The following is an 18,910-nucleotide window of genomic DNA, read 5'->3' on the forward strand; positions in this document are numbered from 1 at the left end:
CTCCACAACCATCCACTGTCTATGTTTCATTATTATTATTCATTCCTTCATTTTCTACCGCTTATCTGAACTACCTCGGGTCACGGGGAGCCTGTGCCTATCTCAGGCATCATCGGGCATCAAGGCAGGATACACCCTGCACGGAGTGCCAACCCATCACAGGGCACACACACACACTCTCATTCACTCACGCACTCACACACTAGGGACAATTTTCCAGAGATGCCAATCAACCTACCATGCATGTCTTTGGACCGGGGGAGGAAACCGGAGTACCCGGAGGAAACCCCCGAGGCACGGGGAGAACATGCAAACTCCACACACACAAGGCGGAGGCGGGAATCGAACCACCGACCCTGGAGGTGTGAAGCGAACATGCCAGCCACTAAGCCACCGTGCCCCCCATTATTATTATTATTATTATTATTATTATTATTATTATTATTATTATTAAGGCTGAGCACCAGCTTCACTACACCATCACTACGACAAAGAGTTTTGTCTCTTTGTAAAGTACACTGCTCAAAAAAAAAAATGAATTAAAGCAACATTTACATCACACATTGGATCTCGATGAGCAAAACATTCAAGTTGAAAATCTTTACTTATATGCATTGTGTGATTCGTTAGGAACAATAAGATGGTTAGATGGTTAGTAAAAATGGTCAGTGGAAAACCAAACATCTACAGCATTTAGCAGTCAAACTTATCCAGAACTATTAAACTATTTTTATCTCACTTTATACAACTGATGGTTAAGGGCCTTGCTCAGGGGCCCAGCGGTGGCAGCATGGTGGGCCTGGAATTCGAACTCACAACCTTCTGATTAGTTGGCCAACACCTTAACCACTAAGCTATGACTTCATCAACTTGAAAGTCATCAACCTAGTAAGGACTTGATTTAAAATCAGACTTAATATCAAAGAAGTACAAAGTTTGAATTTCAGACTGAATCAACTTGCATGAATTTCACCACAGAAACTTGTACTGTAAGTCAGTAGTGTGTATGGCCTCCACCTGCCTGGATGCATTTCTGATAATGTCTGCATAAGGTGTCCTTGGGGATCTCCTCCCAGACCTGGATCAGGACATGACTGAACTACTGGAAAGTCTGTGGAGCTACTTGGTGGCTTACTATGATCCAATACATATCATCCCTTAGGTTCACCATTCAGGTCCGGGGAACATGAGACCCAGTCAATGGCATCAATGATTTGGTCATCCAGAACCTGCCTACATTTTCTGTCCACCTGAGGTGCATTGCACCAGGACCAACCTACTGTACAGTAGCACCCACTGCACCAGGGTCTGACAATGGCTTTGAGGATTTCATAACTAAAAGCAGTAAGGATACAATTGTCTTGCACATCTAGGTCTGTGTAACCTTCCTAGAATATTCCTCCCAGGACCATCACTGACTCACTGTTAAAGCGTCAAACATTCCCAACAGTAGACTGCTGGAGATCATTTTGTAGGGCTATACCAGTGCTCCTATTGTTCCTCCTCGAACAAAGGAGCAAATAAAGGTCCTGCTGCTGGGTCGTGGCTCTTATATGGCTCTGTCCATCTCTTCGCTGTGTAAAGGCCTGTCTCCAGGTATCTCATATGGCATGTAGGGATTTGACATCATGGACGAGCTGGACTATCTGTGTGACCTAATTGGTTACAGGTACAACCTTATGTTGCAAGTTCGACAAGGACCCGTAAAAAATACAAAACTAGAGTCAAACCAGTCAGGAAGGATAAAGAAAGCATAACCATTCCCTTTTTCTGGGTTGTCCTGCTGTTGCACCTCCAGTGCACCTCTTGTACTTTCTTTTGCAACAGATTAAACCCAAGTCCTTGAAGCCCAAGAATTTAGGAGGTTAAGGACAGGAAGTTTGGTTTAGTAATTAAGACTTTATTATAATAACTTTAGCCTAAGGCTGAAGTTTCTATGGTGTGTGTTTTCCATTATAGTGCTGTTGTAGCTAACATCACACCAATGATTAGAAAAATTAGGTGACATTTAGAAAGTCACAATTTTGTAAACTTTTTATTGTTTCATTTTCTTTCTCTAATTTATTTATTTTTTCTCCTCAACAGTGTTATTAAAGAATTAAAGCATGCGATCCTATCGGTTCTCAAAACCTTTTTAATATCGAAACATATTTAATTATCAATCAGTTAATGATTAACCGCTAAAGGGTAAAAAATACTTCAGTCCACACTGGGCAGAGGTTCTTCAGGAGAAAATTCCAGAACCTTGAACTAAATCACTTTAAGATGTCATCATTACACTGGGGCCATGAACCTTTAGGCACCAACCATGAAATGTCTGTCATGAAGTGATACAATCAGCCATTTGTTATGTCTCCATAAGACTATAACTCTTAATACACGTATACTCATTCATTCATTTTCTACCGCTTATGCGAACTACCTCGGGTCACGGGGAGCCTGTGCCTATCTCAGGCGTCATTGGGCATCAAGTCAGGATACACTCTGGACGGAGTGCCAACCCATCGCAGGGCACACACACACACTCATTCACACACTAGGGACAATTTTCCAGAGATGCCAATCAATCTACCATGCATGTCTTTGGACCGGGGGAGGAAACCGGAGTACCCAGAGGAAACCCCCGAGGCACAGGGAGAACATGCAAACTCCACACACACAAGACGGAAGTGGGAATCGAACCCCCAACCCTGGAGGTGTGAGGCGAACATGCTAACCACTAAGCCACCGTGCCCCCCCACACGCATACTCTTTACTAGATAATAACAACACTGTGATGCTTTCTGTTCTCCTAAAATATTTAAATATAAAGAGCATCCTGTAAAATCCGAGGCTGTAAAAAATGAGCTATTTTCCCCCCAAACACAATTCCAAACAGTGTGTGAAATGCAAGGCAGCCGTTCACAGGGCAGCCGTCTCTCGCTCCCAGAAGACACGTCCTGGATCTGACATTCTCTGACTCTGACATTAAATACCAGATCACTTTTTAGAATACCAGATTGATTTATTCAGCATGGGTTATGATATTGTGTACAGTCGCCTGCAGCCAGATTACTTACAAGCGGCCGTTTAAATATTTTACAGCAATTTATATGTAAATCCAATTTTTTTACATTTCACTAAATTTCAGACTCTGTGAAGGTTATTATTTATCACACTGAGAGAGAGAAATGATCAAAGGAAAATCTTGATTTTACCAAATTCTAGAACAGTCTGTTCATACAGTAATAAGGATTTTCACACGTGAAATAGTTCACCATGGGTCATTATAAATCCTGGGTATAAGAATACTGGATTATTTTTTCACATTTTACACTCATAATTTACAATAAATGGAGTAACAATCTTGGCTCTTCATAATCTGTACATTCCTTAACATTTCTTTATATTTTTTGCAGCATAAACAAACGTAATTGGATAATAAAAGCACGATCGAAAATGGCACTTCATCTAGTATCACTTTTAACCTTCTCTTTTACCCTAATATAGCGATTATGAATGGTTTGTGAATGGGAGGTGTTCTGGGCATGTCCAACCGGGAGGGGACCCTGGGGAAGACCTAGGACACCCTGGAGGGACTATGTCTCTCGGCTGGCCTGGGAACGCCTCGGTATTCCCCCGGAAGAGCTGGAGGAAGTGTCTGGGGAGAAAGAAGTCTGGGCGTCCCTGCTTAGACTGCTGCCCCGGATAAGCGGTAGAAAATGGATGGATGGATGGATGGTTTGTGTGTTACTAAGCAATTTTTTATTCAGTTTTTTATTTATCATTATTTTTTATTTTTATAAAAACCTTATTTTTGTGCACTTGCTTTGTTACTAAATAGTTACTATTGTTTAACATTTTAATAAAAACTTTAAATGAACAACTGAACACAGAACCACAGAAAACAAATGAAACTAGATTTGTAAAGTTCGTCCCGACAAACTTTGATTTTGGCTTTGACGAGGCAAGTATTCACAAAGGCCGGTGCTTTTTGTGCTGAGTGTTTTGATATGTCACATGTCCATGTTGTGCAAATTATTGATTTTCACGTGACATCATGTGACATCACGTGACATCACCAGAATACATGTGAGGTAATTCCCCTCATTGGGCTGAGTGTTTTGATATGCCCATGTTGTGCTAATTTTTTATTTTTACATGACATCACGTGACATCACATGACATCAAGTGACATCATCAGAATACACGTGAGGGAGTTCCCCTCATTATTGTGAGTGTTTGATATGTCACATTTCCAGGTTGTAAAAAGTTTTTTTGATTTTTTGATTTTGCATATGTTGGGGGCGGGGCTGCGGGACAACTGAAAGGCCAGTCGATTCACCAATTTAAAAGTTTGTTCAGAGTATCACCCTAAAGGAGCTGGTAGAGTTTGGTGTAGATAGTTCGAAAGCTTGCCGAGTTATAAACCTCTAAAGTTTATAATGGGAGTCTATGGGAAAAAAGGCCAATTTGAGACTCGGTACCGGAAGTACCGGTACTCGGATCGCTTAGAAAAGAAATAGCATAAAACTTCAGACCAGGATCTACAACATATCTGAATTTGGTTCCTGTGGCTCGAAAGCCCTAGGAGGAGTTACTCTTGATAAATTTCTGTCTAAGATTAAATAGGAAAACAGAATGTTGGCTTCTACAAAGCAACATAATAAATGAAGGCCGATGACTTAACATTACGACAACTTAACATTATTCCTCTCTGTGATTATCTGTCCTGTTTTTGAGAAGACTCTTTCTCAGGAGACGGATGTTGCAGAGTCTTTCTTCCATTACCTTAACCAGTTGTGAGTAGACTGAAGCCTTGACCTTCCACAGTTCAGTGGGTCTTCAGCTCTTTGGTTGAGGGGCTCCTCAAGCTTGCACGGATTCTCAGCAGGAGCGGTTGAAGATCTTCTCCTTCACTACACAGAATCAGCTCTTAGAGCCGGCTCGTACACGAACGACACCTTGCTTGTTTGTTGATATCAAGCTTCTGCTTATTTTTCTGTCACTCAGCTTATTTCAGTAGGCAGTGGTGGTATAAATGGTTAAGGCTCTGGGTTGTTGATTGGAGAATCAGGGTTCAAGCTGCCACTGTTGCATATAATATATAACAACATTTATTAAATAAAATCAATTTAATAATATAATATATTCTTTGAACCAAACCTTCAAAGCTGAGATATGTGAAGAAAGATTTTCACTGCACTGTACTATATGTGTGACAAAAATAAAGGCTTCTCTTCTAGGTGTTTATTTCCCTTTTGAAAAGCACTTCTATAATCGTCGCTGTCGGGCGGAAACCTCGTATGTCCAAATTTGGTCAATTTCATATTTTTTCACATATCGATGCTATTGGTCAGTCCCCACGTGGGTCTGTTATTTTTACAAGTTATTAACCAATCTAAAGTCTTGAAAATAGCTTGAGCGCAAATCTCATAACTCCATTGGACACTTCAACTGTCCACCTCTTCCTCACTCCGCGTGAGAGCTTCGCGGCATATTCTCCTCAAGAAGAGTCGCAACGAATCAACACGTCTTCTGAGGTAAATGTCTTCAAAACACTGGGCTCAAAGAAAAAAAAATCTTGACCCCCGTTAGATCTGGTGCTCGTCTGAGGACAGGAATTTAGCGCAAGACAATCCACTGCAACGCGGACTAAACCCTGTGCACTGCAGATAAGGTACGGGTTTATTAATTTCAGATAAGGTTTTTTAATTTCCTGAAAAGTAACGGTTTTGGAGATACGAGGATTCCGTCTGACAGCGACGTAATGTTCAGTGGTTAGCTGCCTGACGCTACCAAGCAGTTTTTGTTCTGCAGGGCTCTCAACTGTCATGCATTGAAAGTGGAAGTCATTCATTTGGGTCTTTTGTCACGCTCTCCTGCCACACACTGCATTTCTCATGCAGAAAAACTTACTATTTATCATATATTTAATAAGCCGCAGCGCCCAAAATGTATCAGTCCGCACTGCTGTCTCTATGGAACCGGGCAGGAATCAAGCGTGTCTCCCCTGGAGCTCTTATTCGAGCCTGACACTTATCAGCCAATCAAAAAAAATATTCTACACAATAGCCAATCAGAAAATAATACTATTGTATCTGGGTAAGATTTAACGCAACAACCAATGAAAAAAAGCAGATCCTGGAATTGTTCAGCATCATCCTCGTTCACCCACAGAGAAATGCACTGGAGCTGCGAGCATCACTTTGAGCACAGAGTAAGTCATGATCTCTTGTTTTAATGTTACAACAAATTCACAACTTCACTCATTTTCTACCGCTTATCCGTAACCGCTACCGCGGTAGTTTTCTACCGCTTACTACCTCTGGTCACGGGGAGCCTGTGCCTATCTCAGGCGTCATCGGGCATCAAGGCAGGATACACCCTGGACAGAGTGCCAACACATCGCAGGGTACACACACATTCACTCACACAATCACACACTACGGACAATTTTCCAGAGATGCCAATCAACCTACCATGCATGTCTTTGGACCGGGGGAGGAAACCGGAGTACCCGGAGGAAACCCCCGAGGCACAGGGAGAACATGCAAACATAGACAAGGCGGAGGTGGGAATCGAACCCCCAACCCTGGAGGTGTGAGGCGAACGTGCGAACCACAAAGCCACCGTGCCCCCAAATACACTCTCAGCAGGTAGTACAAGTGCATTGTGGGTAATGAAGCCGTAACCCAAATCTGTTAACTGAAATAACAAAAAAAAAGATTAAAAAAAAGATTTTGATTAGAGATATTGATTGTTGTTAAATAATGATGAGAAGTTGTTCAGGATGTTTAATGAAGTCAGACTTAACACCGGTTTTTAATGTGGATGCAGTTTTAGTAGCTTCACTTCTCCGCAGAGGCGTGCTGCGGATCAGAGACCCTTGCCACCGTGAAAGGTCATGACATCTGGGGTTTCTGATCCGAGCTTAGTCCACCAATTAGTCTCTGAAGAACAGGATCAGTGACTGCGGGTGTGGATTCTGGCAGCACTAACAGCCATGAAAAGGGCATGTGTCTCGTTTATTTTTAAAAGGCTTCCTCCTTAAAGCGATTGTTGTTGCCATTTATTTTTAGCCCTTGTTAAGCAGGAGAGAGAAAAAGAAAAACAAAGGAAGAAAGAAAGAAAGAAAGAAAGAAAGAAAGAAAGAAAGAAAGACGTTCTCATCTTGAGGTGTGATTTGAGTTACCCACACAAACAGAATGAAACTACATCAGCTACAAACAATCACCCACACATATTGGAAGGGAAGCGAGTGATTATAGGTGCTCAGAGTTTATCACAGTAAAGTATCGAGTTCTGCTTCTGAATACACACTCACCACACACACACACACACACACACACACACCACACACACGCACACACAAAACCAGCTGGTGGAGTCTGCTTCTGTAGCTCCAGGGAGATCCTGGCTCCTTTCTTTGTCTCTGGTTTTTTTATAGGACACTGCCATGAAAAATGAATGTTCTCTCCTATGAAAGCTTTTACAGACCGAACTCCAGATTTTTGTTTGCGTCGCTAAATAGATTCCCGCCTCCGCCTTGTGTGTGTGGAGTTTGCATGTTCTCCCCGTGCCTCGGGGGTTTCCTCCGGGTACTCCGGTTTCCTCCCCCGGTCCAAAGACATGCATGGTAGGTTGATTGGCATCTCTGGAAAAATTGTCCGGAGTGTGTGATTGTGTGAGTGAATGACAGTGTGTGTGTGTGTGCCCTGTGATGGGTTGGCACTCTGTCGAGGGTGTATCCTGCCTTGATGCCCGATGACGCCTGAGATAGTCACAGGCTCCCCGTGACCCGTGACACACAAGGCGGAGGGAATCGAACCCCCAACCCTGGAGGTGTGAGGCGAACGTGCTAACCACTAAGCCACCATGCCCCCTATTATTATTATTATTATTATTATTATTATTATTATCATCATCATCATTATAAGAAGAGGGCTAAACTATACATCCACATTCATAGACAAGAATAAGAGAATCCATTCTTTGAAGGATGACATCAGCAACACGGTTATATAACTACAGAGCGTGATGAACGTTTTAACCAAACACACACACACACACACACACACACACTCTCTCTCTCTCTCACACACACACAATCTATCTCTCTCTCTCTCTCTCTCTCTCTCTCACACACACACACACACACCACACACACACACACTCTCTCTCTCTCACACACACACACACACAAACACACACTCACACACACACGCACTCACTCACACACACAAACACACACACACGTTGGGGAAAATGTGTCAGGAATCAGTTGAGGACGCAAGTGCAGCTACACAATGATGTTTACTGTTGAAAAAAGAGCAGTACTCTCGTGAATGAAGGTATTAATAACGTATTGAAAAACTTTATTTTATTCTGTTAGGTTCATGTCGCCATCTACCGACAAGACATAGGAATGACAAGCAAATGCCCTTAGAATAAATATGACGTCTTCTGAATAGTGAATTGAATTTCTGCAGCTGTTATAATTCGTTTGCTTTTAAATAAGTGTAGATTCCCCCCCCCACACACACACTTTGATTCTAAGAAATTATGTATTACACGCATTGCAAGGTAAAAAAAAAGGTGGATTTCTAGCGAGAATCTGGCAACCACGCATCGCGCTGCAGGGGGCGGGGCCGTGTTGATGTCTTGCAGTCAAAACCGATGGGATATTTTAAAATAGAGATAAAATAAAACAAAAAAGAAAGAAATGAAGTCAAACAACTGTTAAACTGTCATTCAGCTATATTTACGATAACGAGGTAAGAAATAAATTGTAATGAACTTATCTGAAATATCTGGGTGATGTGCATGTCGATGCTAAGATGCTATGCTAAGATGCTATGCTAACCAGGTAGATTTATAGCTCAATAACACTAGCGTTTGTTTATAAAGCTAATAGCTAGGGTTTGTTTATAAATTTAAGCAAACGTGTATGTATGTATGTATATATATATATATATATATATATATATATATATATATATATATATATATATATATATTATTGTAATTATAATTATCTATTATATATATATATGTGTATATATACTTCAGGTTTGTGTCTATGTGCCTCTTTTGTAGAATCCCACATCCTCCTGTACACCCTACATAGTGTACACTACAAGTGCACAGGAACAAGTGCATTAGTACAAATGAAAGGGATATAAACCTATACACTCTTATTATATAGTGCTGTTTATATACAGTAGGGAGTCATGTAGGGTTTGGGACTCAGCCCTGATGGTGCATGCTGGGGGGAATAATGTGGTGGTGGTGGAGGAAATATTAACCCAGTGTTTGTTCTTGAATGTCCTTGTGCTGTAGTTTCTTTGATAATTAGTGAATAAACAGACCAAAGTTGTGCAAATCTTCAAGCTTCATCTGATTGGTTATTTCTTCTTGTGATGTCGTACATTTGTGTCATTTCTTTATAAAATACATTTTGTGTAGTGTCATGTGTCTCTGTATGATTACAAATCTTCACACCTTCTTTCTTTCTTTCTTTCTTTCTTTCTTTCTTTCTTTCTTTCTTTCTTTGTCTTGTTTATTTTCTTGCTCTTTCTTTCTTTCATTTTTTTGTTTTGTTTCTTTCTTTCTTTTTTGTTTCTTTCTTTTTTCTTTCTTTCATTTTTTGTTTTGTTTTCTTTATTTTTATTTTCATTGTGTTTTCTTTCTTTCTTTCTTTCTTTCTTTCTTTCTTTCTTTCTTTCTTTCTTTCTTTGTCTTGTTTATTTTCTTTCTTTTTTTGTTTTTCTTTTTTCTTTCTTTCATTTTTTTGTTTTGTTTTTCTTTCTTTATTTCTTTCTTTCTTTCGTTTATTTTCTTTCTTTTTTTGTTTTTCTTTTTTCTTTCTTTCATTTTTGTTTTGTTTGCTTTCTTTCTTTTATTTTCATTTTGTTTTCTTTCTTTCTTTCTTTCTTTCTTTCTTTCTTTCTTTCTTCATGACTTTACATCCATAATGTTTAAAACAAAATAGAACAAAAAAAAAGAAAGCACCAATTATTTATATATATTTTTTTTATGTTTTATACTTTAACATATTAAATGTGTATAAAATAGTTCTATATAATGTTTATGTTTATATTTATATAGTATTGCATTTGAGTTTTTTTTTATTATCTCTTTATATATTATAATATTCAGTTTACATGATCCTTAAAGATATTTCCTCAGATAATATTGAGTTTCTTGAGGTTCTGCTGTTAATGTAAATTTAACACTTTCTGAGTGTAGAATTTTGGAGCACTCTGCTGTTAAAGTATTAAAGCTGTACTATATATTACGTTTTTTTTTTTAAATACTTAGGCATAAATAGTATTATGCCTAAGCCTTTATTAAGCTCCAGCGATTCAGAATTATTCAAGAAAGATTTGTGATTCTTAAAAGAATCAGTTCTGAAACATATGAATCAGCAGAGTTATGTGTGTACTATCGAATACACTGGAAACCAAATGCAGAGAAGTTACATAAACATCATGTGAAAAATTTTCCACTGCAGCGAACGATGTTTTATCTGTTTGTCTACTTTCTAATCATGTTTTATTTTTTTTTTTTTTGATGTCTTTTATCTTTTCGCCCACAGTGTAATCGAGGACTTATCAGCTGACTACACGGCTCCACTTCTAAAGGCACCATGGGAAACACGAGCAGCGAGAGGTCAGGAGTGGGTCAGGGAGAAAAAGCCAACCGCAGGGACAGCCGAGGTGCTAAAGAGGGAGACCGGCCCAAAATCCTCATGGACAGCCCTGAGGACGCAGACATTTTCCATGGAGAGGATGTTAAGGTCTCTGTCTGTCTGTCTGTCTGTCTGTCTGTCTTCCTTCACATTTACAGCATTTGGCAGACCCCCTTATTCAGTGTGACGTACAAAAGTGCTTTTAAGTCTCTATCATTAAATACATTAACTCTGGTTCTGTCTGTCTGTCTGTCTGCATATTTGTCTGCATATCTGTCTGCCTGTCTATTTGTCTGTCTATCTGCATAACTGTTTGTCTAAGTACCTGTCTGTCTGTATAACTGTCTGTCTGCATATCTGTTTGTCTGTCTGACTAACTGTCTATCTGTCTGCCTGTTTTCATATCTGTCTGTCTACCTGTCTATTTGTCTGTCTGTCTGTCTGTCTGCATATCTGTCTGTTATTTAATAAGGATAGATTGCAACCACATAGTACAGTTAAAAAGTGTGGATTTCAACCAACACCAGAAACCACAGAAACTTGCCATTTTAGCTGGCTTTGGAGCTCTGTTTGTTATGGAGCTTTTAACGTCCCCAGCTCAATTAATAATAATAATAATAATAATAATAATAATAATAATAATATAACTTTTTGGAAGTTTTTTCCCATAGACTCCCATTATAAAATTTGGAGGTTTATAACTTGGCAAGCTTTTGAACTATCTACACCAAATTCGACCAGCTCCTTTAGGGTGATACTCTGAACAAAGTTTTAAATTGGTGTACTGACTGGCCTTTTGGTTGTGCCGCAGCCCCACCCCCAAAATATGCAAAATCAAAAAACTTTTTACAACATGGACATGTGACACACTCAGAACAATGAGAAGAACTTTCTCACGTGTATTCTGGTGATGTCACGTGAAAATCAAAAATTAACACAACATGAACATGTGACATCAAAACACAGCCCAATGAGGGGAACTTCCTCAGGAATATTTGGATGACGTCACATGCTCGTCTCCACTTGCCTCCAAATGTTTTGGCACCCTATCTTTCTGTCCACTTGCTTCCAAAAGTAACACTGACCCTTATGTCCACTCGCCTCCAAAAAGCACCTGCCTTTGCGAATACTTGCCTCGTCAAAGCCAACATAAAAGTTTGTCGCGACGAACTTTATAAATCTAGTTTATTCTGTTCTTCCCCTCAGGCTCCCTTAGAGAAGGAGGAGTTTTTAGCTTGGAGACAGGACCTCGAGTCTGCTGATAAGGAGCTCTTGGCACGACCCACAGTGTTTCGTTGGACCGGTGCCGGAAAAGAGGTCTATGTTTCTGGATCCTTCGACAACTGGGCAAATAAGATTCCTCTAACTCGGAGGTAAATAAGGACGTCGTATTAAAATTCTAATCTCAAAAGGTCACATGTACACGAATAAAGAGGAATACATTTAGTGCGGTATGGCCAAAGATAACTGTCAGATTTCTGTGGAAAAAGAAGCGTTCAGGATTTGAAGTGAAAGGTAATTAATCCACCTTTTATCTATAAAAGCACTTCCCCAATTTGATCTTCTTCTCCTTCATCCAGTCAGAACAATTTCGTGGCGATCGTGGACTTGCCTGAAGGTGAACATCTGTATAAGTTCTACGTGGACGGACAGTGGACCCACGACCCATCTGAGGTGACCAGCATGCAGATGATTCGTCACACAGATAACACTACAACCTGTAACTAATTGCTGTGTTGTTTTTTTTTTTTTTAATTTATTTTTAAATCAGCCTGTAGTGACCAATCAGCTCGGAACAATCAACAACATCATCCAGGTGAAGAAAACCGATTTTGAGGTGTTTGATGCTCTCATGGTGGACTCACAGAAATGCTCAGATATGTCAGGTAGCTATAGAGTTTGACATTTATATTATTATCGAACATTTTATGGATAGAAGTCTGATGATAAAGTATGCACACACACACACACACAGTCATATTTTTTTTTTATGTCCTGCTTTTCCCTTTCCCTTTATGTTCCCTTAAAAAAGGAGACTTTTTTTAATACTAATTCTGATTGTACTTCAGTCATTCATTCATCTTCTACCGAAGATGATATCTTTTATCCGAACTACTTTGGGTCACGGGGAGCCTGTGCCTATCTCAGGCGTCATCGGGCATCAAGGCAGGATACACCCTGGACGGAGTGCCAACCCATCGCAGGGCACACACACACACACACACTCTAATTCACTCACGCAATCACACACTACGGATAATTTTCCAGAGATGCCAATCAACCTACCATGCATGTCTTTGGACCGGGGGAGGAAACTGGAGTACCCGGAGGAAACCCCCGAGGCACAGGGAGAACATGCAAACTCCACACACACAAGGTGGAGGCGGGAATCGAACCCCCAACCCTGGAGGTGTGAGGAGAACGTGCTAACCACTAATTTAAAGCCACCATGCCCCCCCTCTGATTGTACTTGTGTTGATTAAATCTCTATAACTCTGTGGTATAAAAAATTGTGTTAATTGTGTAATCGTGACATTTTCCTATAAATCCATTTGTATTTTAGTCCTTAGTTTTACCTCCATACAGATTTAAGATCAGGACTGTAGTAAGGCTTCAGGGCTTGATTTGTTTTCTTTCTTGAATTCATCCCGTTAAGCAGTTTCACTTGTTGCTGATTGATTTTCTTTTTCTTAATTATTTAGATCTCTCAAGCTCTCCTCCTGGGCCATATCATCAAGACGCTTACATACCCAAACAGGACGAGAAGTTCAAGTCTCCACCCATCCTCCCTCCTCACCTGCTGCAGGTCATCCTCAACAAGGACACAGGCATCTCAGTACGTACTGCATCTCTACATACATCATGCATCTTCGAGGTCTAATTGAATTCTCTATTTAATCACTTCATTACTAGTATCGTTTTTTTTTAATGTTTTTTATTACTATTCGAATGAAACATATTTCAGTTATTTGTTATTTTCTGTGTTAGTATTTTTTCCAAATGTAACTACAAATGTATGATTACACTTTAACCTATAACTAAAATTGGACCTATAACAAAGTGGGTGGAGTTTAGCTTACAGTCTCTCATGATTGGCCTGCTTGCCTCTACGTTTTGTCGTGGTTTATTAAACCTGCACAGCACATCGCACAATCTGGTGTGTTTAACATCTTAGTCGTCCCTAATAATTAGACATTTAGCCTTGACAAATGATATATATCCCATGTATGAAATGCAGAATGCATTTTTAATAAATATCATACATGCACATGTACCAAATGGAATATATTTGGTAAAGTCTAATAATATTACTGACAACCTCATATCATTAAAAATAAACATACAAACAAATAAATCTGGATTATAGATGTTACATAAAGCTGCTTGGGAAATTCAGCCTGGTAAACAGAACAAACAGAACAGCCTACTGCCTGAAGCGTGCACCTTCCCACGCTCCTGCCACGGGGAGCGACTTTATTAATTCAGTGAAAGAGAACGTTTAGAAGTGTGGGATCATTTAAATAAGCTCTCGAGGCTAAATGTCTACTTGTTAGGGATGACTAAGGTGTTAAACACACCAGATTGTGCGATGTGCAGTGCAGGTTATGGAGCACAAGCCGTTTAATAAACCAGGACACGACGTAGAGGCAAGCAGGCCAATCATGAGAGACTGTAAGCTAAACTCCACCCACTTTGTTATAGGTCCAATTTTAGTTTTAAGTGTAATCATACATTTGTAGTTACATTTGGAAAACATACTGACATAGAAAATAACAAGTAACTGAAATACGTTTGATAGAAATATGTAAAAAAAAAAAAAAGAATAAAAATAATAATTAAATAATTAGTTTTTTACTTAATAAAGATAGAATCAAATGGGGATAAAACAAATCCTATATTTTTATCTCACCAGTGTGACCCTGCATTACTTCCTGAGCCCAATCATGTGATGTTAAACCATCTTTATGCTCTGTCCATTAAGGTAAGCGTGACACATGAAATGAAACATCTTGGACATCAATACACAGTACATGTATACACACACACGACATGTATACACACACATGACATGTATATACACACACTACACATATATACACGCTTTACATTTACATTTACAGCATTTGGCAGACGCCCTTATCCAGAGCGATGTACATAAGTGCTTAAATCTCTAACATTGAATACATTAATGCTGGATCACTAAGTTACATACTTAAGATACCATGAGTTTAAAACATTTGTTCAAAGTTACATTGAAAAAGTGTCAGTTTTTTTTTTTTTTTTTTTTTTTTTTTAAATGCAAAAGATAGGGAAAGAAGTGCTAGTTGAAGTGTTTCCTGAATAAGTAGGTCTTCAACCGCCGCTTGAAAATAGCCAGTGACTCAGCTGTCCGGACCTCTAGGGGAGAAGAGTCTTGTAGTATTCTTGCCTCTTACCCTGAGAGATGGTGGAACTACACTACACGTATATACACGCACTACACGTATACACACACTACATGTATACAGTATGCACACACTCAATGTATACACATTATATGTATACACACGCTACATGTGAATACACACCATGAATACACACACTATTTGTGTACACACTACACGTATATACACGCACTACACGTATACACACACTACATGTATATGCACACACTATACGTGTATACACACTATACGTATACACACACTACATGTGTACACACTCAATGTATACACATTATATGTATACACACGCTACATGTGTATACACACTATGTATACACACGCTACATGTGTATACACACTATATGTATACACACGCTACATGTGTATACACACTATGTATACACACACTACTTGTGTACACACTATACGTATACACACGCTACATATATACACAAACTACATGTATATGCGCACACTATACGTATAAACACTACGTGTACACACACTAAATGTGTACACGCTACATGTATATGCACACTATATGTATACACACGCTACATGTATACACACACTACATGTATATACGCACAATGTGTATACACACGCTACATGTGAACACATGCTACATGTAAACACTATGTATACACACACTACATGTATATACACACAATGTGTATACACACTACATGTGTGTATACACACGCTACATGTATACACACGCTACATGTATACACACACTACATGTATATACACGCTACATGTATACGTACACGACATGTATACACACACAACATGTATAAGCACACTACATGTATATACACACAATGTGTATACACACTACATGTGAACACGCTACATGTGAACACACGCTACATGTGAACACACGCTACATGTGAATTTTTATTTTATTTATAAAAATTTTTTTTTAATTTATTTATACATTTTTATTTTCCAAGGATGGAGTAATGGTTCTTAGTGCCACACATCGCTATAAGAAGAAGTACGTCACCACCCTGCTGTATAAACCCATCTGACCCCAGCGGCTCTGCTCACGAATTCTACCACACGTTCCAAGAGCTAGTTTCAAGTGTAGGTGTCTTCTCGTGTCTGTTGTTTTTTTTTTGTTTTTTTTTTATATATTTTTTTTTTATACGTAATATATGTCGGCACTGGTTGCCAAGAGATAACCATTTAGATTTTTTGCTGTCAAGAGAATATATTATAAATAAAAAACAACAGCTTGGTATCGATAAGTGGTACGGAAGAGACCAAAAATATATGTAGGTTTAGGCATTTCAAGTAATATCAGAAGTAAGGATTAAACTCTTGTATATGTGCTCTGTGGTATAGCTGCTGAGTTACTGTTACCACCTTAAAGTTGATTTATTTCCCAATAACAGTACCTCTCGTAGTGTTTTTATTCTTCTTATTACCAAGTATTACATGAATGTATTAAAGACTGACACATACTTTTTATCTGTTTATAGATACATTTATGTTGTGGGACGTGTTGTAAAAACCACAAAGCATAAACTCCGCAGTCTTTAAATCTGACTGTTACAAAGCTCTGACACTGGATACTCCTTAAATAAATAATAAAATATATGGTTGACAGAAATCTTTACCTTATTGACGTCGTTTAAAGTCAAAGTAGTCAAAGCTGCTGTAGTATCATGTAAAATCTCAGATAATCTCAAAGGGATAAAGGTGACTGAATCAGTGCTCAGTGTGGGATGTATTTGCTGAGATTTGGTGAATGTTTGCAAAAAAAAATGAAGAAACAAAAGGGAGGACCAAGTGATTTTATATATATATATATATATATATATATATAAAATTATCTACAAGAGTATATTGCTCAAATGCAGGTTTTGTGTAAAAATGGACCAACATGTAGGTGTATAATTTATACATTTCATTTCATTTGTATAGTAAAAGCATTTTGTGGTTTATGTTGTTAGATAATACATACATAATGCTTTCTGTTCCTGCTAAAAAGCATGATTTATTTGATATTTCTATGTTGTTTTTTTTAATACATGACTAATTATTTACAGCAGTAATGTCTCATTTGATTTATTTGTACAGCATGATTGTGTCTGAAAGCTAATGTATACAAAATCATTCCTCAAAATCAGTTGTCAATAAACTTTATTTTTTAACACCCTTACATGTTTTTGTTTATTCTATGAGTGACAGATGTCTAGTGAGTATGGACGTAATATAGATTCCTCATGAGTAAGACAGAGGTGATCGTATTGAGGACAAACTGCTGTTGAAGACACTATGAGACAACAGATAGTGGATCAAGAGAAGAAAGGCACCAGGCCCAGACAGCGTTTCACCAGCCTGTCTGAAAACCTGTGCTGATCAGCTGGCCCCCATCTTCACATGGATCTTCAACAGATCACTGGACAGCATTGTGACAGCAGTGGAGTCATTCAGATTCCTGGGAACCACAATCTCCCAGGACCTGAAGTGGGACAATCACTTAGACTCCATTGTGAAAAAGAACCAGCAGAGGTTGTACTTCCTTCCCCAGCTGAGGAAGTTCAACCTGCCACAGGATCTGCTGAAACAGTTCTACACTGCCATCACTGAATCCATCCTCTGCACCTCAATTACTGTTGGGTTCAGCTCAGCTACCAAATCTGACCTCCGAAGACTACAAAGGGTAGTCCGGACTGCTGAGCGAACCATTGGCACAACTCTCCCCACCCTCCATGATCTGTACTTCTCCAGAGTGTGCAAAAGGGCAAAGACAATCACTCAGGACCTCTCACATCCAGCACACTCCCTCTTTGAACTGTTGCCATCTGGTCGACGCTACAGAGCCCTGAGCACCAGAACGACCAGACATAGGAACAGTTTCTTCCCTCAGGCAATCCATCTGATGAACACATAACATACGCGGAACACACAACACTATTCTTACACATTATTTACTTAAAACACTTACTATTTATATTTCAGTTGCACATTTCACACTTGTCTATATTGTATATGTCATTCTGTCACACTGTGGAGCTTCCATCACTAAAACAAATTCCTCGTATGTGAAAACATACCTGGCAATAAAGCTCTTTCTGATTCTGATTCTGATTTACTCAGAATTGATTCAACCAAGCTGTCAGTGTACTATTGCTGTAATAATTAGTAGAAAGATAGGGTAGAAGATTTTGCCGTGAACGATAAAGGTCTACAAATCGGTTGTTGGTGTCGCTGCCGTTCCTTACAATGTCAGTTCAGACCTCAACTGCAAACCACTGTAGATGGCTTTTATCCTCCTCTGCATGTGGTGTCTCTCGTTGTTCTGGTTGTCCTTTAAATTTTTACCACAGATGGGTGGAAATCCATATACAGTATCCTGATCTTCCAAACCCTGGTCCTGGAGAACACCTTTCCTGAAAGTTTTCCACGCATTAACCATGTTGGCTATCTGCTAACCCACCAATAAGTTTGATCAGGTTTATCGAAGCAACAAAAGTCTTTACAAGACTTCAATCACTTGCCCTTATCATTTCGAACCAGGGGACTGTTTGCTACCGTATTAATAAACATTGAAATAGTTTCATTATTCAAATGTTATTATTGATGGATCACTTTTAAATAGAACCAATTCCTAAAGCAAATGGGAAAGCAGAGGCATTCCAGAAAAAACACAGCAAATCTGTTTCTGTTTTCTGTTTGCATTGCGTATAGGAGTGCCTATAATACCAGAGTGTCCTGAGATAAGGTAGGGTTTCTCAGGTTATGAGAATTTCCAGCCTTGTATCCACATGTTCAGTGAAATTAATATACTGGCGAATCTCCG

General features: G+C 39.1%; 1 protein-coding gene across 2 annotated transcripts; it reads left to right on the forward strand.

Annotated features, from left to right (window-relative positions):
- The first annotated feature begins 8,612 nt into the window (after positions 1-8,612).
- Positions 8,613-17,263, forward strand: prkab1a (protein kinase, AMP-activated, beta 1 non-catalytic subunit, a). Of its 2 annotated transcripts, XR_009650095.1 has the most exons (9): positions 8,613-8,756; positions 10,580-10,780; positions 11,879-12,045; positions 12,253-12,346; positions 12,444-12,558; positions 13,375-13,508; positions 14,586-14,654; positions 16,053-16,185; positions 16,584-17,263. XR_009650095.1 is itself a non-coding variant. In XM_060895747.1 (8 exons), exons 2-8 carry the CDS (start codon positions 10,631-10,633, stop codon positions 16,128-16,130), a joined length of 807 nt encoding a protein of 268 aa, XP_060751730.1. In that variant the 5' UTR covers positions 8,613-8,756; positions 10,580-10,630; the 3' UTR covers positions 16,131-17,263. The 2 variants fall into 2 exon arrangements, 1 of the variants encoding a protein (XP_060751730.1); XM_060895747.1 differs by having other exon boundaries at positions 16,053-17,263.
- The last annotated feature ends 1,647 nt before the right edge of the window (positions 17,264-18,910 follow it).

This window comes from Tachysurus vachellii, chromosome 20 (genome assembly GCF_030014155.1).
Source record: "Tachysurus vachellii isolate PV-2020 chromosome 20, HZAU_Pvac_v1, whole genome shotgun sequence".
Taxonomy (NCBI): Eukaryota; Metazoa; Chordata; class Actinopteri; order Siluriformes; family Bagridae; genus Tachysurus; species Tachysurus vachellii.

Bases quoted from the DNA above. Each gene is read 5' to 3' on its own strand.
- prkab1a (XM_060895747.1), top strand. From the start codon at position 10,631: ATGGGAAACACGAGCAGCGAGAGGTCAGGAGTGGGTCAGGGAGAAAAA. The intron at 10,781-11,878 runs GTCTCTGTCTGT...TCTTCCCCTCAG, and splicing joins TCCATGGAGAGGATGTTAAG to GCTCCCTTAGAGAAGGAGGA. The intron at 12,347-12,443 runs GTGACCAGCATG...TTTTTAAATCAG, and splicing joins GGACCCACGACCCATCTGAG to CCTGTAGTGACCAATCAGCT.